Source organism: Podarcis filfolensis (genome assembly GCF_964270895.1).
Source record: "Podarcis filfolensis genome assembly, chromosome: 6".
Classification (NCBI taxonomy): Eukaryota; Metazoa; Chordata; class Lepidosauria; order Squamata; family Lacertidae; genus Podarcis; species Podarcis filfolensis.
Genome location: NC_139609.1, coordinates 6,232,934 through 6,257,927, shown reverse-complemented (window position 1 = coordinate 6,257,927; position 24,994 = coordinate 6,232,934). Strand labels below are relative to the sequence as shown.

General features: G+C 41.2%; 1 protein-coding gene across 50 annotated transcripts in view; it reads right to left on the bottom strand.

Moving 5' to 3' along the window:
• The window catches only part of CEP350 (centrosomal protein 350), a 60,265-nt gene that overhangs the window by 6,932 nt on the left and 28,339 nt on the right, over positions 1-24,994 (bottom strand). For 20 of the 50 annotated variants that reach the window (XR_014549454.1, XR_014549455.1, XM_083619711.1 and 17 more), the window contains 21 exons: positions 24,367-24,518; positions 24,032-24,218; positions 23,100-23,308; positions 22,831-22,994; positions 22,223-22,333; positions 20,617-20,757; positions 20,260-20,393; positions 18,985-19,098; positions 18,284-18,447; positions 16,732-16,925; positions 16,091-16,275; positions 14,665-14,752; positions 13,248-13,394; positions 12,480-12,631; positions 8,330-8,452; positions 5,658-5,857; positions 3,238-3,416; positions 2,768-2,912; positions 2,100-2,260; positions 1,529-1,665; positions 1,175-1,257 (listed from right to left, as the gene is read on the bottom strand). Coding sequence is in view for 47 of the 50 variants with exons in the window: in XM_083619711.1 (XP_083475837.1) it covers positions 1,175-1,257; positions 1,529-1,665; positions 2,100-2,260; positions 2,768-2,912; positions 3,238-3,416; positions 5,658-5,857; positions 8,330-8,452; positions 12,480-12,631; positions 13,248-13,394; positions 14,665-14,752; positions 16,091-16,275; positions 16,732-16,925; positions 18,284-18,447; positions 18,985-19,098; positions 20,260-20,393; positions 20,617-20,757; positions 22,223-22,333; positions 22,831-22,994; positions 23,100-23,308; positions 24,032-24,218; positions 24,367-24,518 (3,170 nt within the window). In the remaining 3 variants the exon portion in view is untranslated. The remainder of the gene's footprint in view (positions 1-1,174; positions 1,258-1,528; positions 1,666-2,099; positions 2,261-2,767; positions 2,913-3,237; positions 3,417-5,657; positions 5,858-8,329; positions 8,453-12,479; positions 12,632-13,247; positions 13,395-14,664; positions 14,753-16,090; positions 16,276-16,731; positions 16,926-18,283; positions 18,448-18,984; positions 19,099-20,259; positions 20,394-20,616; positions 20,758-22,222; positions 22,334-22,830; positions 22,995-23,099; positions 23,309-24,031; positions 24,219-24,366; positions 24,519-24,994) is intronic. The other 30 variants (XM_083619755.1, XM_083619730.1, XM_083619736.1 and 27 more) reach the window with 7 other exon arrangements.

Genomic DNA, 24,994 nt, shown 5'->3' with positions numbered 1-24,994 from the left:
TCCCTAACGCTCACCAGCAGATTTGGGGTAAGAGCAGTGAGAATTCCAGAGTGAAGGAGCGAGGAAGGAAAGCCCCGTTCCATTCACAGGAAGGAACAGAATATTTTAAACTGGGGGCGAGGAATCTTATTCAAGGGCTTTTGACATCTCTGTTCCTGAGGAAGACACTTCAAAATCATTTGAATATGTTGGCTCTTTGCAAATGGAAATCTTTTCTGAAACCAAGGCATCTCCTTTCAGCAGTTCCTTGCTCAATGTAGGAGAGGATTTGATCGATAAGGCACTTTTATCATGAGCAACTTTCTGGAGCAATGTGTCAGTGCTGGATGCGGCCAACAGCAAAAGTGGGTGGAGAATCCTAGCGATCCTAGCCTTCGTAAAGCTGGCTACATTCCAGCCATGCAAACATTGAAGAGTTACATACATACAGACACACACGAAGACGTGTGTATCTCCACCACCTCCATCCAGGCAAGCAAGGGGCATTGATCACAGTTCAAGGACACATTCCAGCCAAGCAAAAGCACTCAAGGGGCATGCAGAACAGGGACAGTGAGGAACATGGCCTGGTGACAGGGGACGCGACCTGAGGAGAGTCCTCTGGGACACATTTAAACCAAATTTAAACGTTTTTATCTGGTATCTATTTGATTTCAATCTCAAATTGGCATTTTTAAAAAGGAAGAGAAAGGGTTGAGGCAACTGACTTACTAAAATCCTTTTTGTGCGTAGAAAAGTTTTAATTGCTATTTTAGTATTGTGCACCCTTTCTAATACAGCATCGTTTCAACTTTAAAGAAGTACAGAAAAATGAAAAGACACAGCGTAACTGCGCACACAGAGAAGGGGTGAAAAACACTTGGAAATATGTGCAGTACTTTGATACCAATATAAACTATATTTCTGAAATTCATACTTTCGGCATGAAACAGTTTCCGAAATTGTACCTCCTTCTTCCAAGGCTGTAGTCAAGAAACTGTTACAATTAATTACTGGGGGAAGTGTTGATTGAACTGACATTACTTTCAAAAACTATAGCCCCAAAGAAGGAAGAATCATTTATCTTGGATATAGTTTACCCACAACACCCCCCATACAGTTTGCATATTGTAAATACCCAGGAAGGTTTCCTCAGAGACAACATCAGCAAGCATTTGTTTTTCAAGCTACGTACCAACATGCTCTGCAATGGACTCCAAGGACCCTCTGGGACGTTCAGAATCAGTTATCGATTTCCAACTTTTTGTTGGTTCTGACCTTAAAAAAAAAAAAAGGGAAACCAACAGCCATTATGGTATGTGAAAGTGTGATATGCTAAAGTCACTAAAGAAACATGGTAAAAAAAAACCTGGCCAAAACTTGCTATCTAGGCCAGGGCATTTTTAAAAAAAATAAATCGATCTCCCCATAAGTTTTAATCTCCAACTCAGTGTGATACAACAAACAAATTTAACTTTGGTATCTGGAAGAGATATAAACTTTTTTTGAGATATACAATGGCATACACTTAGAAAGACAACTGTATTACCTAGTCAGTGAAGATGACTTGATCTTTGGTTTCTCAGTAGGTGAAGACGGGGTTTTGATTTGAGGCTTTGCAGTAGAGGTTGCCTCCAGATCCCTACTCAGTTCTGCTTCAGTCTTCTTGATGAATTCATCGTAAGTCTGAGAATAGGTGAGGAAAGTCTGAGAACTTTAATTCTTACTTTGAAAATCAGTGAACAAATAGAAACAGAGGATGAGATTCTTGTGAAAATTCCCTTTGCTCCATTTTAATTTAAGTTTACCTTGACAGTCTTACTGAACATATGCCAATACAGCATGCTATAACTGAAAATAATTTCTTTTTTACAAATCGCTTTTGTATATTAACTAAACTGTACCTCAGAAGAGCATTATTCTTCCCTATTTGTCAGCACCACTAAGACTATAGAATCTTTGAAAACTGCAACCTTTAAGCTGTGATTACTATTTTAAAATTGTGCATTTTAAAAGGAAACATGGATATAGTGGCACCATTGCTACCAAGCTGGAGGAGAGAATGATTTTTCTTATAGATTCCATGACTATTTAAAACACCTCTTTCAAGTTATCCTTACCTCTAACTGCTTGATCAAACTAGCCTCTTGGGCTCTCAGTCTCTCCTTGTACCTCTTCTTCCGCTCCTTTTTCAGCTGGTAAACAACAGACTTTCTCTTCCGTAACTTATCCTTCAGAGCCTGAATCCGGCCTTCAACATCACTTTGATCAGATGCAGTTTCTGATAAGGAAAGTTTTCATAATTTCAGAGACAAATGCGTAGTACTGCTTTTTTTTACTGCTTTACTAATTGATTGATCATATGATTTTTGAGTCAGGGCCTTCTCTTGTTTGCTCATGCTATTAAGTTTCACCTAGTTTGAAGGTGATGCATGAGTAAGCTAATATTTAATGTAGCAATCTTCACAAACCTGTTCATATATCAATGAAGCTAAGTGCAGTTAGGCACCCAGGTAATGTTGATTTCATCAATGGAATCTTGGTAGAACTCCGAGCTTTTTCAAGCTTACATACCTTCACACCTATTTTTTAAAGATTCAGCCCAAAAAGCCCCAAGGGGGGGGGAGTGTTGAGAATTGACACTGACACTTACCCTAGTGAACAAGCTTCCTAAATGGAAACAATCAATATGTACTTTCCCCAGCAAGAAAGAAATATTAATGCCTAAATGTTGAGTGTGACTTATGCTTGAAATAAAAGATAGTAATCCCGAAGCTCTAATACGTACCTGACTGAGTCATGGAAAAAGATTCATCAGACCAACAGTAAGATACATCTTGGGATATTGTAGATAAGTTTTGCTGCTCCGCAGTTCCGTGGGTTCCTTTGCTAGATTCTTGCTTTGACAGGGATGTGCTGCTTTTGGATGGAGACTATTCAAAGAGGGAAGAAAGCAATCTGCTTGTAAAATTGACATGGGAGGTGGGTGGGAAACATGCATCCTGATAATCATTTTCAACAGACCAATTACAAGTATGGAAAACACTCTCTGGTCATAGTTCTTTAGTTACAGCAAACTGCTAAGCATCTGTGAACTTTAAGGAAAATTCTATCTGCAGCCCTTTAATTAGATATACTACAAGTTGCTGAAATCAAAATATTAATGCTATTTTTTCTTCCAAGAAGAAAATAAACTATATGCAATATTTAGTCACGGTGCAACATGGTTTTAGTACAGTGATAAACAAATCCACTAACATGTTTATAAACCATTTCTTCAGTAGGTTTGTGATCCAGGCTTTCCAACTGCTCTTGGTCCTCAGAGATGTTTGATAGGCAATTCTCAACAGTGACACTGCCCAGTTCTTCAGGGACAGAACTTTCATTATTCAGGTGAGAACATGGTGGCACTGAAGACTCATCTTCACTGGCTATTTCTGGGAAAAGATAGTGGAGTAGAGTCAGTAGAGCAATAACTACCGCCACCTTCACATACAGAGATGATACAAATGTTCTGACTACAAATTTAATTCCCCTTTATTGAGGTGAGGGACACACCCAAAATTAATGAATCCTCACAGAAAGATCACAGGCACAATTGAACAACAAGCAATTGTAATTAGTAATTTATCATCATCATCACCACCACCATCTCTACACCACCCTTCATCTGAGGATTATGGGGCTATTTACAATATAAAAGCACAAAATATATACCATAGTAACAGACAAAAACAATACCCACCCCCCACTTTAAATGACCATAGATTATTAAATTAGCTGAAGTCGTGGGAGGAAAGGAATGTTTTTGCCTGGTGCGTAACAAAGGCACCAGGTGAGCCTCTCTGGGGAGAGCATTTCACAAGCGGAGAGCCACCACAGAAAAAAAAACCCTGTTCTTGTGTTGCTGCCCTTTGAAACTTTTGCGGAGGAGGCACACAAAGAAGCGCTTCAGATAATGATTGCAGGGTCTGGGTTGGTTCATATGGGGAGAGGTGATGCTTGAGGTATTGCTGTCCAGTGAGATGCATCTGGCAATGATTCAGTTAAATGTTACAAATATTTTATTGTTGCTTTTGATAGCCCTAGGGTCATCACTATAAAGTGATGTTATGTGAAGTATGCAACAACCACAGTGACAAAAAGCAAAGGCCCCAGATATCCCACTCATGCATATTTATTTTCCTTGGAGATGTCAGCCAAAGGAAAAAGAGGTAAGACTAGGGACTAGTTACGGCAGCCCGGATACTCTTATTCCAGAGATGGAAGGAAGAGAAGATTCCAAGAAGAGAGGAATAGATAACAAAATTGATGGACTATGCCAAAATGGCTAAAATGTTTTGGGGAAAATCGGAAACCAGGATGATAAAAACTTTAATAAAGACTGGGGGGGAATTTGTAACTTATTTGAGAGAACACTGTAAACAATTAAAAATATTAGCAGGATTGCAAGAACACTTGCAATGTGAAAAAGAACTTTGGATAAAGTTGAGTATTTATGGACAAATAGATGACAATATGATATGCAGTGGAAAGTGATTATTTGCAGATTCCACAGAGGGAGGGAAGGAAGGAAGTCTGAGAATTAAGAGAATTCTACACTTTATGATTGTATTTTGTGTCTGAATGTAAAACTAAAATGTAAAACCAATAATTTTTTTTATAAAATAGAGTAAGGTATAGTTATATACCTCCTTCCTTCAAATACTGAATAAACAAAGTTCCTATACTGCTAATCATGAATTTTCACTACATTTGGGGCCATTTAGACTGATACTGGAATTTTAATGTTTCATTTTTCACACAGAGTGCAATTTCAATTTTCCCCAATTTCTTATAAAGGAAAAGGTGATTGAAGAAAAGTCATTGTTACCATCTTTATCCTGCCAGATCAAAGCACTGACATTAGTTCTTCACCGAATGCAACGAACTAGAATAGTTCAAGACAAGGTCAACCATTCAAGAAAAGGTAAAGGTAAAGGGACCCCTGACCGTTAGGTCCAGTTGCAGACGACTCTGGGGTTGCAGTGTTCATCTCGCTTTACTGGCCGAGGGAGCCGGCGTACAGCTTCCAGGTCATGTGGCCAGCATGACTAAACCGCTTCTGTTGAACCAGAGCAGCGCACAGAAACGCTGTTTACCTTCCCGCTGGGGCGGTACCTATTTATCTACTTGCACTTTGACGTGCTTCCGAACTGGTAGGTTGGCAGGAGCTGGGACCGAACAACGGGAGCTCACCCCGTCGTGGGGATTCAAACCTCCGACCTTCTGATTGTCAAGCCCTAGACTCTGTGGTTTAACCCACAGCGCCACCCGCACAGGCGGCTATATCAAGTGAACCAAGTATACTTCCCCCTCCAGAAAAAAACCACAACTACCAAGAACCGTCACACTGCAGCTAAACCAATGCTTAACTGATGATCTCCTCCCTTTGTGTGGTGGCTGCTATAAAAAGAAGAAGAAGAAGAATCTGTCTAATAATCATGTGAAATGGGCATAACCCTTTGATCAGACTATCTATCTCTGGAAGATGTGAGAGCTGCTCCACTGTGGTGCAATTCCATGTTGAAGGAAAGGATCATCTTGCTCCTGTGACTTTGGGCCAACTGCATGAGTCTTTCCTCCATGATCAGAACCCAATCAAGGTCTTTCTCAAAAGCACCCTCTCATTTTTGTACCTTTTGCATCAGATTTCTGGTCTCCGGCCCCCTTTCTGTTCACTTTTGCTTTAAGCAGCTCCATGTCCCAGGCAGCCAGGGCTTGCTTCTCTATTTGACGTATCTCTTCTTCCTCTGCATCTAAGCGACGTTTCCATTCCAGCAGTTCTTCAGCGTGCTGGCGACGCTTCATCAATTTTTGCTCTCGCTTTGTCAAAAACCTGGCAAACAAAACAGTGAGATATTGGTTACAAGTGCCACAAAGTGTAGGAGACAAGGTACCTGACCCTCCATTAACATGTTTGGCTTAAGGTACATTATTTAATATCAATATTTCAATTACTATCATGGTTGCTAATTCAGTACAACAAGAATACATGAAAAAGTAAGAAGAGGCAACAGAAGTTAATACATGTCACTTCACAACCTGCCCTAAAAAATAAGGGGGGGGGGGAGTTCCCATCCAGGTTGATCTTTCAACAGAACAAAGAGTGAGCAGCACAGAATTTAAGAATGTTACAAATAAATTCTAGATTATTTGAAGTAACAGATAATTGTAAGTCTAGGCTTACAATTTAATATAACTGCATTGCTAGCAGTACAGCAATTCACCTCCATATCTGGATGCTTTGCAAACAATTATAGAATTCAGGATTTCTATCTCATCAACAAAGTGTGTCAGGAACTGCAGTAGACTCTATTGCCCAGAACATCAATGTAATCCTCCAGAAAGAAGCTGTTGAGATGGAATGCACACATCTCCACCAAGCCATACATTTTCCTACTGCCCCAGGTTACAAGAGATTGAAGAAACAAATAGTTCTTCTGAAATACTGTCAACCATGAGAACAGGGCTTTAAGAAATACAAATAGTGAACACAAAAATAGCCAAACCCTGGTGGCAGAAAAAAAATTTGAATAGTGCCTCCCTATGGTGGTATGTATGTATGTATGTATGCATGTATAAATAAATAATTGCTGTTTAATGGTAGCATAAATGGTGCCCCCTGGAGACAGACCACATCATCCTCTGATACTGTAAATGGGGCACAAGATGAAGATTGCAAAAACCTGATCTAGAAAGCTGAGAAGTAGATATTTAAAAGGTAATTATTACTGTGACTTTCCAATGAACCTTGACACAAAGCTATATCAATTACATTTCCAGAACTTCTTTCCCAGCAGTTCTTGAAAGTTCTAAGCAACAAAACCAAAATGTTCAAGTTTCATATACTACAAAAGGAAGCAGAAGACTGGGACAAGGGAGGATCTCCTCCTAAGGAGACTACTCACTAATTTTCCTTAGCAGAATAAGGAAATTTGACAAAGGAGAACCAAATGCTCAGGTAAATGCATGGTTGCCAATGTGAATAAATTATTGGGGCATAATCGATCACAAGACGTGGCACATGCACACCATTTGAATGGCAATGTCCATCAACTTTGGGGGGGCTCAAATATTTCATGGGGGGGCAAAGGGACCTACTGGGCTCCTATGGGTAGAAGTCAGATAACCTAAAACCACAGCAGTGTCAATTGCCAGGTGGCCGCTTATGGAAGCCACACTTTCCATGGGAGCTAAAAAAGCATACCTAAACAATTGCCCTACGCTGTTGTCTAGGTTTGGGTTCTTCTGCTGTTAAAATAGAGATGTTCAGACAAAGCTTTAATTGGAAGCTTATTGTTCCACATGCCAAAGGCTTAGGTCCGTAAGTCAGAACCCAACAGACAGTGGGGTGATGATTGCTTCTGATCATTTGATTTCCCCCCCCCCCCATTCTGTTACACTGGAAATTTCATGATCCCACTGGTCTCTATTCTCCAAGTTAGAAGCAGGAGGGGGATCTGGTGCCAGGGAGCATCCTTTCTCCATTTTGATGTCTTTCAACCGAGAAAGCAATGAATTTTAAAGTCTTGTGCTAAGTAAGACGCATTAATTTTATTTTTTTTTAATAGTAAGTCTGAACCTCATAATTAGAGAGAAAATATTGGAAACAGCAAGGATCCTGTGAAGGTTAAAAACAGGAGCTAGGCAAAGCAGTCATCATGTGTCAAGGAAATAAAGAGTCCAGAACTATATTGTGTCTCTTGTTTCCCACATGGCTTTTGCAAGTCAACAACTTTTGCTTGCTGTACCTCCCTCTGCTAACCCTAGTATCCATGCCTTTTAAAAATCAGGCCACCATGAAAATACCCCAAATTATTTGGTGGAAGATGCAATTACTGGAAACAGAAACACATTTGGTTAGATTGCATCATTATTCCTAACTCTGATTTGGGCTCATTTATAAGCAATTTAGTTTGAGCAGGATAAATTTCAACCAATGTGGCCATATACAAGGCACCAACATTATTTTCAAATCAGTCTGAACAGCTTAATGAAAGCAAATAATTGAACTGAAGAATCTTTTATTTATATACAGTTAAAAATCTCAAAACTGGTGATCTCAGCTGATAGGTAGGTGCTAAAAGACAAATTAAATCTCAGAATCTCTGCCTAAACCATTGTTCTCTAACACTAAATTATGCATTGGGTAACTAAGAGAGGCAGGAGACTGCCAGTCACATCTACAGAATTACCAGGTAAGAGCTGTGAAAAATCCGTCCAATTCATGAAGAGCCTCCCAGTCATGTAAAACTGAACAGAGCATGCTCGATCAAAGAGTCTACCACTTAAAAAGGTAGAACGTTACCTGACCAATTGGTTGTAGATATACAGCTGGAATTTGGGATGGAGGTTGGGAAAACAGACACTGAGAGAAGCCCAGTGGTGAGACGTAAAGACAGAGAAGAAGTAGTGAACAGGAGAGCAGTGTCTACAAAATAAGGAGGAAGAGTTTTAAGCCAAGATAGCAAGAAACAGACAGAAAAATGAGAGCAGGAGAGCATCTTGCACAAATGGGTCTTAAATGTCAAACACATCGTCTTTCCACAAGTAGAAGACTCCAAAGGCAACAGAACGTAACCATGCATTACCTACAACCCTTCGTTCCCTGTCAAAAGCCAGCCACTTTCTACACTACAAAACATATCTTGCTGCATTTTATGATTCCCGCCCCCATTGTTTATAAGAGGAAGGGATTCCATCTATCCATTTCAGTACTGAATTTTGAAAGGCTTGCTATCCTGATCATTTGAACAAAGGTTTCAAGCCATGTTCTAGCTAGTAGACACATTCCTACTAATGAGAACTCTAATGAACTGCCCTAAGCTAAGCAAATGAACGCCAAATAAAAAGAAAAAAAAGCTTCAACTTCAATGCACAGAACCTCCTGGCGCAAAACTTCAAAACGATGTAGAAAACTAATGTCAGTTGAAGAGTTCATATGCTGTCATTTTCCACTAGAAGTTGGTTTTATTCTTCGGATTTCACACTTCACACACACACTTTCCTTTTCAAATACTGCTCTGCAACAGGACATCATCTCTACTAAAATGTCTACATGGCAAAAATGTTAAAGCCAAACAAAGCACTGGCTGAGAAAGTTGGTAAACGGTAAAAGTCATGCTATTCATAGGCACTAATCAGTTATACATGCACAGTAAGAACTCACTAAGGTACAGCAACATGAAGTATCACTTGTGTTTGGGACGGCTCCATGTCAAGGGGCTGAATATGCCAGGATCACAAGGGCTTAATTCTTTGACAGAGCATGCTCCTGTTCACATGCAAACTACAGACAAAGTCTTTTATTTCTCCTCTAACCAAACATAGATCCTGATAATTCCTTAGAGGAGGAATCCTACAAACTGTCAGATAAAACCTAGTTTTGCAGAAAGCCCAAGAGCATCATCCTCTAATTTGTCGGCATCTTTGACAATTTACAAAATATTCTGCTTTCCAATCAGACTTGCCAATTCCAGACATGAAACAGGAGGCTAAGCTGCCTGTTGTTGTAAATATGCTATAAGCTTCTATGTACCGTATTTGTCGCTCTAAAGGACGCACTTTTCCCCCTCCAAAAATTAAGGGGAAATGTGTGTGCGTCCTATAGAGCGAATGCAGGCTGCGCCGCTAAGCCCAAAGGCAGAACAGGGAGAGGGAGCGCTGTGGAGCGCTCCGTCTCGCTCTTCTAGCTTGGGGACAGCTGCGCACAAACCTCTCCAGGGCAGCGGGGTGCTGCACTCCAAAGGCTTCAGGGATCTTTGAGGCTGGGGGTGGGGGAAAGCAGCGCTCCCCCCCCCCCCACCAGCCCCACAAGCTCGGGTGAATGCACCTTGAACGCACCTTGTTTTAGAGGGGGAGAACAAGAAAAATATTTTTTCCCCCTGTTCTCCCCCTCCTATGGTCCGGTGCGTCCTATAGAGAGAAAAATACGGTAATTTAGCAGAATAATTTATTAAAGAACTCTCCCATTAAGCACATGTAAAAAATGCAATAGTTTGAAATATACCAGATATATGCTTCTTTTAAACATAAAAGAAACACGCTGTGTCTTCATCATCTTGGAAGCCAGCAACTTTTTTCCATGGACAGCAGACCCTAATAGAGCCGGGGTGTGTGTGTCAAAAACTGTCAGTGTGTGTGTCTTAGGGAGAGTCCAAACTGCCATGGCTTATTGCTGGCTCTGGTGCCAGGCAGCATCCTGACGTTCAGGGGCATCTTTTTGAAGGTAGCAATGAGGGCAAACCCCAGTGCATTTATGGAAACCCTGGCACCTGCCCCACCCACCCAAAGCCCCGCATGGGAATTTAAATCCTGCATAGAACTAATAAAAACAAATTTTACTGTGACTGAAAGGCAGTATTTCAGTTTAAAGTCCTCACCAGTGGGAAGATGCCTAATACTACATACGACAGAAATAAAATAATCCCCCTTTTTTAATGCAAGTACTCAACCCAACACACAACCTCAAGCTGCACCATCTTATTTCATGAATTGTTCTCCTGATGAATTTGAGCCTTCGAGGTTAAGCTTCAAAGATCACATTTGGTTTGGAGGTAGCAAAAGCTGAAGAGAAAGACCACCTCTTTACAAGCTGCATTGAGATAGATATCAAATTATCTAGCAAGCATTATGCATTAAAGTAATGTATCTATACAGCTGCAGCCCTGCAGAAGATGTGTACGCTCAACAATAGAGGATGCTTTGTATAACTCAGTGGGAGAGCATGCATCTTGCATGCAAGAGGTCCCAAGTTCAATGCGCAACATGTCCAGTCAAAAAGGGATGTCAGAGAGATCTTCCTGTCCAGGACTTTAGACAGTCTCTTGTTACCTATAAGAATAGACCAGCAATTGCTAACGTGGTGCCCTGCAGACGTTGTTGGACTCCAGATGTTGTCAGAGGAAGCAGATTATCTAGATCCATTCCAGTCTGGTTTGAGGCCAGGATTTGGCACCAAAACAGCCATAGTCACCCAGACTGAGAGAGACAGGGGGAATGCAACCCTGTTGGTTCACCTTAGCCTCTCAGTGGCGGACCATGTGTTCTTCTGCAGCGACTCAGAGAGGTGGAAAAACTGTTATAGTGGTTCTGCTCCTACCTGCGGCATGATGATCAGATAGTAGTACCAGGAGAATGTTGCTTAGCTCCATGGCTTTTGGGCTATGGGGTCCCACAAGGGTTTATTTTGTCTCTTTTGCTATTTAACATCATATAAAATTGCTGAGAGCTGCCATCTTGGGAAATGGAGCATGGTGCCATCAGTATGCTGATGACACACAATTTTTTCTCTCTATTTCATCTAAATCAGGAGAGACTGTGAAGGTGTTGGTTGGACGGGTGTGTGGGAAGCAGTGAAGGGCTGGATGCAGGCTAATAAACTGATGCTGAATCCTGATAACAAGATGGAAGTGCTATAGGTGGGTGGTTCTTTTGTTTGGGGATTAGGTGTCTAAACTGTCCTGGGATGGGTTGCACTCTTCCTGAAGGAACAGGCACATAGTCTGGGAGTGCTCCTGGATTCCAACTTGTCACTGGAATCTCAAGTGGCTAGGAGTGCCTAGGACTCAGTTGTCCACACTCTGGTGAACTCCTGTCTGGGCAACTGTAATGTGGGGCTGCCCCTGAAGATGATCTGGAGGTTGCAGCTACTGAAGAATCCAGTGGCTAGGCTGGGAAGTGGGGCAACCCAATGGAACAATGTGTCACCAGGCTGCCAGTGAGCTAACCAGGTCAAATTCATGGTGTCAGTACTAAAGCCATAAATGGCTTGGGGACCAAGTATCCAAAAGAGCCCCAACCACCTCAGATCCTACAATTGTGAGGACCTGTTGGTTCTGCTGAGACTGGGGACTGCTCAGCTGGTGGTGACCCATGACAGGGCTTTTTCTGTGACAGGTAGGTCTGTCTCCCTCATTACTGACTTTCAGGGGAAATGTAAAAATATTTGCGTTTACCCAGGCATTTGATCAGAATACACTGTTCCTGGAAACCCTGAGATCACTCATTGAGAATGTTTGAAACTGGATTTTTTTTAAAGAATGTTTTAAAACTGTGAGTTTATTTGTGTGTGTTTTTAGTATCTTATTAATGCTGTGTCTGCCACCCCAGGTTCCTGCGGGAAGAAGGGCAGGATATAAAATGAACAAACAAAGTAACAACAACTCCCATCTGCCCCAGCACCGCCAATGGCAAAGGATTATGGGAGTTGGAGCTCAGCAACGTCAGTAGAGCACCATGTTGGCTATCCCTGGAATAGGCGATACTTGACGAAATGGCAAGGCAACTTTGTATATTCACAATCATTCATATGTTCAATGTACAATGCCAAGCCACCAGTGAGGCTAGCTAAACTGAAATGACACTACAGCTATAGGAAGCAAAAGTAAACCCCAAAGAAGGAGCCAACCTTATAACCAGTTACTGATCTCATCAATAAAAAAACCACCAATAGTTACTTTTCATCCATGTGGCTGCGCATTTTCTTCAGTTTCTGCATAATGCTACTGGTCTCAGAGCCGGAAACAGAGGATAGGCTCCATGTTTCTGCATCTGATGGCAGCGGGGTTGAAGAACGTGTTCGCTTTACATCGTCCTCACTAAAATGCTCCTATGACCAAAAACAAAAAAACCCAAATAGATATTCAACATGTAAAAAGCTATTTTCTATTATCTATACATATTTCTCTAGCTATTATCTCTCTCTTTCTATATCCATGTACCTTGCATTTTTTACGGAATATTTTCCTCTATCAATTTTATATACGGTTTGATCAGCATCTTAATATACCGGTAACTCCAATATCACTGGATGCAAATATTTTTAACTGTAAATGCTTTTAGATGCAATTGTTTTTAGAACGTTTTAACTGCTTCAGTATGTTTTTGCTTTTTTCATTTTTAAATTGTGGACCTGTTTGCCACCTTGAGCTCCGTGGGGAGGAAGGGTGGGACAGAAATTATACTGAGAAACTCTAGACCTATGAGCGCAATCTGCAGTTTCAGCAACAAAAACAGATCTTATTATTTTAGAAGTCACTGTTGTGTGATTGGCCTTTTTCAAGCATAAATGTTAGCAATAAAGTATTCAGGACCAGCTTATTTATTTTAAAAACTTATACCCCTCTTTTTTGTCTCAATTATTTTTCATTCAATCTGAGAACTGCAGTGCTACAAATAAAAACAACAGGCTAACTCTCAGGTGCATGTTTCCAGCTCTTGCTTACCTGTTTATTTTCCCCTGCAGACTTCAGTTTTTCCTGCAGTTTCATAGTGGTTTGCCGTATTCGCTCTATCTCTTCCTGCTGCTTAAGGATCAGTTGCCTCTCCTTTCTGGCTGCCTTATTGGCTTCCTTAAGACGCTTGATTTCTGCCTTTATGAGTTCAGAAGAATAAAGCAAAACAAAAAAAGAGCAGTAATGTTTTTGCAGGCTTCTCTCTTATCTTCAGCCTTTCACTTCTGCTCCTCATTATGCTGCTTGGTATGTTTGTCTTCACCTGTAGTTTGGACCACATCTCTCTCCCCTATCACTACTTTATACTTCCTGCTTTCATTACAAGCTTTTTATTCTAATAATTAGCTTTCTCAACTTTTCTGCTAATCTTCTCATCTTCTCTTCTGTCAATCAATGTTCCTTCCCACGTCCTTTGTTTCACTGGCTCCAACCCTCTTGAAATAGACCTACCTTCTCTCTGCAATGTCCTATTCCAGTGCGTTTTCTATAATGCACTGGTTGAAACTTACGTTTTCTCCCATGGTTTTTGTTCCTCCCCTCTGCCCCTTTCTGAATTCAGTACCTCACCTCCAATACTCATTTTCTCCATTCATCCGCTCTCACTTTCCTCATACATCATGTCTGCTTCAGATTCAAAGATTTAAAGTATGGACAATGTTTTTTATATGCAACTGTCTAAAACATTCCCCGTCTCCCAATTTTTTAGCCGAAAATAAATTCCCAAAGGAGTTTACAATAGGCCTGGGCAATATATCAATATATCGCCCAGGACTGGTATGAGGAGCAGACAGTGATGTCGGCTTCACTCAGTGGTATATCGCTGACATCCCACTATGCCCCCATACTGCACAGAGGGAGAAAAAAGCTTCATTGGCGAGGCTCCAACACAGCTTGTTCCTCCCTCTGCATCTTTCAACTGCTCAGCTAAGGAGTGTGCAGCTGCCGCTCCCCTTCAAGCATTTAAAGGATTCCCCAGTCCAGCACTGGCTCCCACACAATCGGGGGGGGGCACCAGGGAAGGCTCTGCTGGGGATGGGGAGCCCTCCTGCGCCCCAGCTGAGCCGTACAAACAAGCTGCCATGTCCCACCCCGCTGGACACTGTGGCAATTTTACCCGATGTCTTGCAGGCTGAGGCCAATGCAGCTTGTGTTTTCAACATCGTGGCATGTCACCAGACTGCGATGTTTGGCTGGTGATATGCAGCGATGTTGAAAAGCTGTTATCACGATGCCTCTGCATAGCTCCAACCTTATTTCAGACATTGTGATCAGTATCAGTATATCACAATGTTTAGGTGGTGATATAGCACTATGCTGAAAACCAGATCTCGCCCAGCCCTATACACCAGATCAAAATTCAGTGATTAAGGAGAAACTCGGCACAGGTGGATTTAAAATTAATTTTTACCTTTTCCTGCTGCAGCTTCAGAAGTAGACCACGCTGTTTCTTTCGGATAGGAGGCATTCTGTCGTCCTCTCCTTTGTCTCGTAAACGCCTGTGAGAATCAAGGCAAGGAAAGTTCACTTTCTCTCACTTCTGCATTGCAATTCTGTTTTGGTAGTTATGGATTTTCATTTTCATTTAAGTATTGGTAATACAGTTTTATTTTGGTTAGCAAATGCACAGGTAAAGGTAAAAGACACCTGGATGGTCAAGTCTAGTCAAAGGGGACTATGCAAATGCACACAGCATCTTTCACCCCACATCGACCCCACCCCACAAGGATCCCACTGCCCCCTGGGGAATTTTTCAACTACACACCTCCCCCAATTCTGCTAGACTTTGGACAGCTTTACCCTAAATGTTTTGGATTACAACACTCATTTTGTTCCTGACCATTGTTCATGCTGGCTGGGGGTGATGGGAACTGGAGCACAAAACATCGAAGCCCCATAGCCAATATAATCTTGTTCTAATAGACTAATTCAAATCTAGCTAATGTGTTGAAGTAATTTAGATGCTTCTACATCATGCCAGATGGCTTTAGGATACTATACAGACATGCTCTTCCTGTGCCTACACTAGCCAACACCTGAAAGGGCAACCATGGCATTCACACTCTCACTTACCAGGTGGGCAATAACCCTATGCAATCCTGGTACCTCATATTTGGCCATTTTGGTTGTTCTTGATGAGACAGCAGCAGCACTCATTTTTTAGTACTAGCTGATTACTTCAAGTAGGACCATAATCCCCAAAACATAGGGCCTACGGGATAAAGAACCTGGGCCTTTCAGGGGCAGAAATAGCCAAACTGTTTTTTGGAGGCAATTCTAATCTCCAGGTGCTAGGCCAAGAAATGGAACTATCCAATCCCATCACAGATGATCAGGTTCTGTAATAATATTAGAACCAGCAAGCAATAAGCGCTTGACGGTTCACATGTGTGAAAAAGAGTAGGGTGATCAGCTGAAGAATGGATTGCACTGTCTGGAAGATCTCCCTCAAAAGAAAGATGGACAGTAATTCTTTGCTTTTCAAGAATCCACATGATAGAATATATTAAAGTTACTATGAAATATACAGAACGACTCACTGTTTCCTTACAAGTGAGGCAGAGCTATGCTTTTAAAAAATCACACTTCATTTAAACTCCATCTGGCTTCTGCAGTTGCTTCTGCAGCACAACTGTGCACCAACCTTGCCCCCAGGGCTTCTATTTGGGTAACTACAAACACACTTCTTTGTTTAATCATTATTTCGTGGCATTCAGAACATTTGCAAAAGGGGTTTGGAAGCAGAGTTTAACAAAACTGACAGAAAAGCAAAGAAGTCCTAGGATGGAGCACAAACCACTAAATTTGGGGTCATTATGTTTTCTGAACACTCTTACTTTTTCTGGTGTTCCAGCCAGGCTAGCTCAGCCCTTGCCTTCTCTTTCAGTGCTTTTTCACGTAGCCTAAGCAGTGACGACTGGTGAGCTGACCGCACTTCTTCCTCCTTCATGTACTGCCGCACCATTTCCATGGTAAATTTAGAAAAGCTATCTTGCCCTCCTGAGAATGGCAGGCTTAGCTCCTAATTACAAGAAAACAAATTTAAAACATACATTTGCCAAATGTAAATGTTTGTATAACAGGGTAAGTACTTTTGCTAAGATAAGAAGCATTACTAAAGAGGATGTCACCTCTCTGATCAAGCATCCTTCCAAACAAGTATGAAATGAATAGCTGGTTTAAAAAACTAAGTTCAGGCCATGAAGAAGTATGCAAGTGCTTTGAAAATGCACATGCACTTACAACTGTATTATGCAGTTTGTTTCCCTGGACCCCGTTTGCTCACAAAAGGAGGTTCCTGTACCCTGCAGAATTTCACAAGATATACCATGCCCACAGTTTTTCCAAGTCTGCAGATACTATACAATTATGGTGTTCATTTATGTACAGGACATCCTCACTAAAATTTACTGAAAGGTTCTGAAAGCAACTAGAGGAGCCTCAACAAATATGTGGCTGCAGAGTATTGAAAACTTACTTTAACAGGTGATACGCTAGTCTTTCCAGGGAAAGCCTCCTCATCAGAATAATCTTGGTGAACTCGTTTCTTCAAATTGATCCGGCGGTGACTTTCAGAAGGTAGCAAGGACCGGAATGACTTTTCTTCAATCTCATCCTCCGTCATGGACTCATCAAATTTAAGAGAATATTCTGTTGCTACAGAGGCTGAGTCTGAAGAAAACCCCCCAAAAATACTTAATTAAGGGAAAGTTTGCATTACAGAACGAGTAATGTATGAAGTAGTTTCATGTAGTAGGTGGAACGTATGGCTTAACGAAGTGAGCAATACAAGTAAATGAATACTGACCGAATGATCAGTATCGTAGATGACTGTGAATTATACTGAATTATACCCCGTCAGGTGGGCAGGGTATGTATGTATAAATAAACTACCAAAACACCTGTCCATATGATGGAAAGGGTCCATATATTGCACATAGGTAAAGGTAAAGGGACCCCTGACTGTTAAGTCCAGTTGCAAACGGCTCTGGGGTTGCGGCGCTCATCTCGCTTTACTGGCTGAGGGAGCTGGCGTTTGTCTGCAGACAGCTTCCGGGTCATGTGGCCAGCATGACTAAGCCGCTTCTGGCGAAGCCAGAGCAGCGCACGGAAAAGCCGTTTACCTTCCCGCCGGAGTGGTACCTATTTATCTACTTTGAAATGCTTTCAAACTGCTAGGTTGGCAGGAGCTGGGACAGAGCAACAGGAGCTCACCCCGTCGCAGGGATTCGAAACACCAACCTTCTGATCGGCAACATGCCCTTTCAATGGTATTCAGGACACTCAAGAGCTGGGATGATGGAGTAGATATTATCTCCAATCTGCAGCACTTTCCCCGCTTACAAGAAATGTCAAAAAGTATGGGGTCAAAGACTAAAAGGATATCAATAAGTAGCAATGTCAGCATGGGAGCTAAATATGCTTCCTGGAGGCCCATGTTTCCTCCCACAAAAGAACTTCAAATTGCAACAGATTTTTTTGCTCCATGAAACATGCTGTCAGCCAATAATAACCAAGCCCCATCTGACGTTCCATCACTTAAGATATATTTGTGTAATAGAAATCAAGCTCAGGAAGTTGCATCTTGCATAGCACTCACTTGTAAACAAGTACACACACTGATGTAAAGACTCGTGACTTAAAAAAACAAGCAACCTCAGTGATTCCCAGAACAAAGGAAGGAGGAACACTCAGTCAGTGGCTCCCAGAACAATGGAGGCTGGAAGCAACAGTTAGCCAGGATTCAATGTGGCTATCCTGGTGTCATTATCAGACTGCAGATTCCCCAGCAGCTCAAGGGGCTGGCTAACCAGAAAATGACATATAAAAGTAATTGTGGATTGCCTGTGATGGGGAAAGAGTGCTGCATGCAACAGCCTGGTAAATATTTCACCATTTTATATTTCTTCTATGTGACTCCACCAGCAGAACAATCAATAGAGCAAGGGAAATAGCACAAGCATCAAGTAGATGGGAACAGAACTAGGAGTAAACACTGAAGTAGTTTAAGTACTCGTCCAAGGACCCACCTCTCTCATCTGCAATGGATGGAATACTATTATTCATTAAAGAATCATTCACAGCCATAGGAGCCTGCTCTTCAATGGAGCTGCCTGACTTTTCACGACGGGAAAGTTTCTTGGTCCCCTTGGAAGGTGAAACAGATGGACTTCCCTGGCAACTGCTGCTGCTGCTGTTTTAGGAAAAGGTATAATAAAAGCACAGAAGTGAATCTTGAATTAGGGTTGTAAAACACGTCTCAGAATAAATAAATAAATGCATAATAATAATAATAATAATAATAATAATAATAATAATACCAACAGTGTGCTGCTGCACATTAAAAAACAACAACTCTAGTTTAGTTTTAGATCGTTTCTGAACGAGGCTCTGCATAAGTGCAAAAATTATGTGACTGCACAGAAACCATGAAGAAGAATTCAGTTCATATTCATGTCATGGGGTATCAGATTAGCATTAAACGCCACTCCAAAATATAGCAACTCGGCTAATGCAATGGTCCTTGGATAGGCCTGCATGACTTGTGATCCAACAGCTAGCTATATACTATGTTCTACAATATTTTATTGATCCCATGTGAGTTTGCGGGCTCAAAAGAGCTGCAGGTCTGGACTAGAAGAAGAAACACTAGGCATCAAGTACTGCTCAAAGTCTTCCTCTGCTAACTACCATTATAGCTGACAGTAACTGTATAAGTTATGCTTCTTACCTCTGATCATGTGCCTTTGATCTCGACGATTCTGAATAACTTTCAAATGAGGAATAAAGGATTTTTGAGTCATCTAGCTCCTCTTTACTTTGTGAAAGTGTAGATTCTGCTTTCCTATTAAAGAAAATAAGCAAGTTTGAGTTATCCTGAAAACAAAAAAAGAAAGTTCAAGCTGATTGTCATAAGTAGCTGAAAAAAAGCCTTGCAAGACAAAAAGTTTATAGTGAAATAAATGAATGAGAAACATCCAATTAAGTATCAGTAATGACAAATGAGACAGAAAATGTATTTAGCTCTGCATAAAAAGAGCTTTGTGTGTTTCCCAACTAGGCCTAGTTTCTCTTGTGTACAGAACAAATGGAGAGCAGGCGATGCTTCCTGACACTTGTCACTCTGGAGCACCCAATATAAATTGGCATGGACTTCTCAGGATGAGTCACTTGACAGGGAAGGAAGACTCTCCTGCCAAGTGGCATGTGAAATAGGCCTCTGATTGGCAGGCAGAAAGTAGAAGTCTCAGTCTTCTAACTCCAGGAGTTTGAGGGGAAATAAAAGGTGTGTGGAGCAGCCAACATCAGAGAACTTACCATTCTTCCATTCCCAATGGGAAGAAATGGACAGGATGTGCAAACTGGTGTTATAGCCCTATGCACCAAGTTTTCCCTGATGCCTACAATAAGTCAATCAAGGGACTATCAAGTAAACCCAACAAGTACAAATGCACATACAGTCAAACCTCGGAAGTCGAACGTAATCCGTTCCAGAAGGATGTCCAACTTCCAAAACGTTCGACTTCCAAGGTGCAGCTTCTGATTGGCTCTTGCAAATGGAACATTCGACCTCCAAAAATCATTCGAAAGCCGGAACACTCGCTTCTGGGTTTTCGACGTTAGGGAGTCGAAACATTCAGCAACTAAGCTGTTCAAGAACCATGGTTTGACTGTATTCCCTTTCCTTAAGAATTCCCTTCTACACTCTAATACTGGAGCCAAATGACCTGCCTTGCTACAGTATTGGCTGCTAGTGTAGAAAATCAAACAATAAAAGGTCACAAGGGCTGAAAGGAAGGGGGGGGACTGCTCTTTATTGATGAGACAGGAAAAACAAAGTAAAGAGCAGCCTTGGGGAGTTGCCTGGTACTCATGCGGACATCATATTCCCCTCCCTCACCTATGCATATCAGTGGTGATGGGTGTTCTCTGGAGTCTGCCTTCATGCCTCTGTTGAAACACCGCTCACAATCTATTCTAAGAACTAAAATGTCATCTAAAATACCTGCTTGTATTATGAGATTTTAGCTTCTTTATGAATGCTGAATGTTGCTTCCGCTCTTGGTCAAACAGTGTGGTAATTGGGGCTGCAGGAGCACCAATGGCATCAGAGATCTGGACTCTTGCAAGCTCTGTCATCTGAATAAAAAAGCACAGTCAGATGTACTTTTCGTAAGTTAATATTTGAGAAATTAAGCACACACACACACACATCCTCTCTCTCCCATCCTTCAAATAGGCAGCGTGCTTTCCTTTCCCAAAGTAGTCTGCTGAGGAGCTCTTAGTTACAATCAGCAAGCTAGCTTTAGCAACCATTCTGCACGAGGCCAAGCTTGCCAAGGATTTCAGAGCAGAATCTAACCTCACGTATCTGGCTAGCAGCTTCTGTGGTGAGCAGAGCAGTCTCCGCCTGCTGAGCTGCAATTTTGCAAGTGGTCTCCTGTAAAGCATCTGCTTTCTCCTGTTGTGACTGTACCAGCTGCTGGATAGATTCTGCATGGCCCTATGTATTAAAAAAAAAAGTTCTACTTTAGTTCAGGTGCCAAAGGGGCCAAACTGGAATTTGAGTATGCCAAACGTATTTTTGTTGGTTTTAATTCTTCTTTACGCACAGAAGCAAAAACTGGATGAGATACTTGGCACTAACGTTTCTGTGACTGTCAAAGCAGAAAATTCTGAGGCAGAAAAAAATCTGTTCAGGCAATAATAAATGCTTGAAACTCATGATAAATGATTAGGACATAAAAGAAATAAACAATTTTATTTAAACATGTTCACACAAAAGTGGCATAGGTAAACTATTTTGGCTTTTTCATTCTCTTCTTCCAACAAGACGTACGTTGTGGCAAATGTGAGCTAGTTAGAGCAGATGTTATCTGGGATTGTATCCACCAGAATCATACTAAAATCAGCTCCATTGAAATGGAGATATAAAAATGATGAAAATGTGATTGACACACCGTAATACAGCATCTGGAACCTGGACTATTTGCTTTCATAGAAAATGTAGATTTGCCTTGGCCAGACAAACGTGATATACCAGTATACCTGAAGGAGCGTCTCCACCCCATCGTTCAGCCCGGACACTGAGGTCCAGCTCCGAAGGCCTTCTGGCAGTTCCCTCATTGCGATACATGAGGTTATAGGGAACCAGGCAGAGGGCCTTCTCGGTAGTGGCACCTGCCCTGTGGAATGCCCTCCCATCCGATGTCAAGGAAATAAACAACTATCTGACTTTTAGAAGACATCTGAAGGCAACCCTGTTCAGGGAAGTTTTTAATGTTTGATGTCTTATCATGTTTTTTAATATTCTATTGTGTGCCATCCAGAGTGGCTGGGGAAACCCAGCCAGATGGGTGGGATATAAATTATAAATTATTATGACATGCCCAGCACCTTTGCTATTAGGGCACGGTCCTCATTGAGACACATTTTGCAACAACACAGTTTAAATTTTGTTGAGCGTAGGGAGAGTGTCAGGCAGAAGTGGAGGTGCTGGGTATGAACTGATCAACGTGAACTGATGCTTTTGAGTTCTGAATACAATATGTGTTATTCAGTACAGTATTATTTTTTTAATGAGACATCCTGTCTGTGTGATCTGCTAGGTCCAAAGACCTCACTTCCTGTCATTTCCCTGGCTTAGGAAGTGTCAATATTTGGCATGGTGTGCGCTGGCTTTGACTGGATCTCCAAATTAACACATGGCAGCCATTTTGTGATATGTTGTGGCCCACATGGTAGCTATTTTGTGTCTGAAACCCATAGTGCCCCCAAACCACTAATGTTGCAGCTTCTAAAATCTTGCACTTCTAGAACAAGAGCTTTTTCTGAAGTACATTGAGATGACCCGATTTCTTGTTGCCTACTATTTGTGAGATTTGGATTAGCATCCATTCGCACCAATTTCTCCACAGGAAAAGAATTCTACTTTTAAGTTTTACATACTGTTTGAAAGACCTCATTACCTGAGCTGCTTTCTTCATCGCCTCTTCTAGTTGCCTCTGACTTTCCAGAGCTTCTTGCTCTGCCTTGAGCTTCAGAAGAGCCAAGTCGTGCTCATGTCGTTGCTGCTGTGCCTGTGGATTAAGTTTAATTTAGTTTTAGTTTATTAACTTATATCCTGCCTTTTTGCATACAATGTAATTCAAGGTACCTTACACTTAAAATATATTTCCATAAGGATATTAATGCTCCTGTCACTGAATCCTAAATATTTCATTGTATTGTATTGTATTCATGCACTTATACTTCTGCATCTTTTAGTGTATCTCAGGACTTTCATTGCCTATTTTACAAAGTTCACAACTTCCACCCTATACAATAATACTGCAATAAACAAAAGTTGTGGTATGAAGTATTGAAATTGCACATAGCCACTTGTGACAAATGTGGTTATCATTTTCAGGAACCACAGATTTTGTTCCTCCTTTTTCGAACAAGAGCCTACTAGTTTTGTAGCTTTAATGGAAATAGAACAATATTCATCTGATCGCAACCACTCTTATCTTTGACTGAGATACTTCAGAGGAGTGCATACAGCAAATAAGGTAGAGATAAGAACGCCTACGGTTACCTTTAGAATCTGAGCCAGTGAAACACTTTCCTGCTGGGCAAGTGATATACCTCGGACTCGTTCAACATCAGAGATCTGGCGAACAGACTCCTCAATTGCACTTAAATAATTAAGTTCTGCTGACATACGATGTTGGAGACCAGCAGGTGAGAAGCGCATGGTACCTGTAAGGTAAATATGAAATACTAAACACCTACGTGTTTGTGTAAATCACAGTTTTTAGAAACACAGGAAGAGTAAGCAGCATCATATATTTTTTGCCAGCTCACCATTCATGTTACCTGCTCCAGTCCTGTTGGTTCCAAGGCTCATATCAGAGAAGGCATGGTTTGCTTTGGGTCCAGAAGTTATAGTCCCTGGAGAGTCTGAAAGGGGTCTATTTTTTTCTGCTATATTTACTGCAGGATCCAATGGTTTCTGTAAGCTTGGAGAATGAGGAGAGCCTGGTGTCCTTGGAGACTTTATCTTATCTGGGAGACTAACAGAAAAGTTAAACAAAAATTGAAGCAAGTCTTTATTCTTTCAAGAAAGAGTAGTCACACAGCAAAACCAGTTTGAAAAGCATCATATATTTCCATCAATACACAAAGAAAAGAGTAATAGCCAGTGATTTTCTTCTCGAAAAAATTGTCCTGATACTCATCAGTATGTGCCACACTTTTAACCTTTCCTCTCGGAAAAAAAGGTTCCAGTACTGCCTACATTGAGTACCCCAGAAAAAAAAGCTCTGGCCATAGTTGAGATTTACACACACAAAACACAGTCTTCCAACTACTTGGAAGAGCTTATACGTTACTTCAAAAACATTGGTATAATTCAGATTATCATACCTTGGTTTTAAAACAGAGATATTAAATTACTGTTTTGCCCACACAAGCATCCACCTTCGCTCTTCCCTTTGTGATATGATCAAATGAGGCAATCTCTAATCAATCATAATTTCCTATTTCATCTAAACCAGGACATTCTGGTTACCAGCTCCAGAACAGGTTAGGTTATTAGCTCAATTTCAAACTGTGGTTTAAAAACCTGGTTTGTTCCAAAGCCGTTAAATATGGCTCTTTGCTTCATTGCACAAGCAAAAAGTCTGAATGCATGGGGAAAAGACACATTGACATCACTCAGTATTAAGCCAATATATGATTATCTGAATGTGGCTATGGTTTGGTAACATGCAACTAAATGAAGTGGTTCACTTTACCTCATCAAGGAGTGATCAGAAAGTTCTTCTAAAGTGCTGTCAGAATCTGGGCTCTTCTCTTCTCTGTGAGATATTCCATTACTAGGTGATGCATTCTTCACCTGTTGCGATCCATACTCTGACCCTGGCAACATTTTGTTTTCCTCCCTCAGAGAGGCACTTGAAACTGTGCTGAAAGATTCTGCCTCTGTAACACATATTTTGGCAAAAAGTGTTTTAAATATAAAATAAATATACACTTTCCCCCACTTGACAAGTACACTTGACATTTTCAGATTTTAAAACTTTGCCAAAGATTTCAACCCAGATTTGGGAGCGTAGTAAATGGCACTTACTTTCCTTTTTCACTCTTTTTTTAGACGATGCAGACGAGTTGGAAGAACCTGCAGAAAGTGTTCCTGAGGAATGGGGGGTAAATTCTACAGCTGGCTGCTCATACAATGACTTTCTGGTCGCAAACTCTTCTTTGAGGCTGGGGCTGCTGCCACTGTCAATATAGACACGGAAGTAAAATATTGCTGGACTTTCTCAGTTACTTTTATACTACTTGTGTAATGAGCATTTTAAATTATTTAATAAAGCCTTACAAGGCAGAAGAGAAGGACTTCTATTTACCTTTAAAAGCAGCTGAATTTTAGACAACTTTGCATATAGCTTAAGGGCACATGGGCTAGACCTGCAAGCTTTAATGTATAGTTGAATTATGGTTTAGCCCATTAATATTTGGGCTGAATCTTAAAAGCATATTTATTTTTTTAAGTAGATGTTGTCGCAATAAGGAATTACACGCAGGACCAGCCATCTGCCCACAATGCATTCCTCCTCCCAACATTGTTTCTGCCTAAAATGGCTGTAGCCAGCCAGCAAAAGAGAGACAGAAAAACTTATTTGTCCTGCCCTCTTGATTGGTCTGCTCTATCTCCCTCTTCCTCTCTCCATGGTTTCAGCCCCAGAATGAATGCC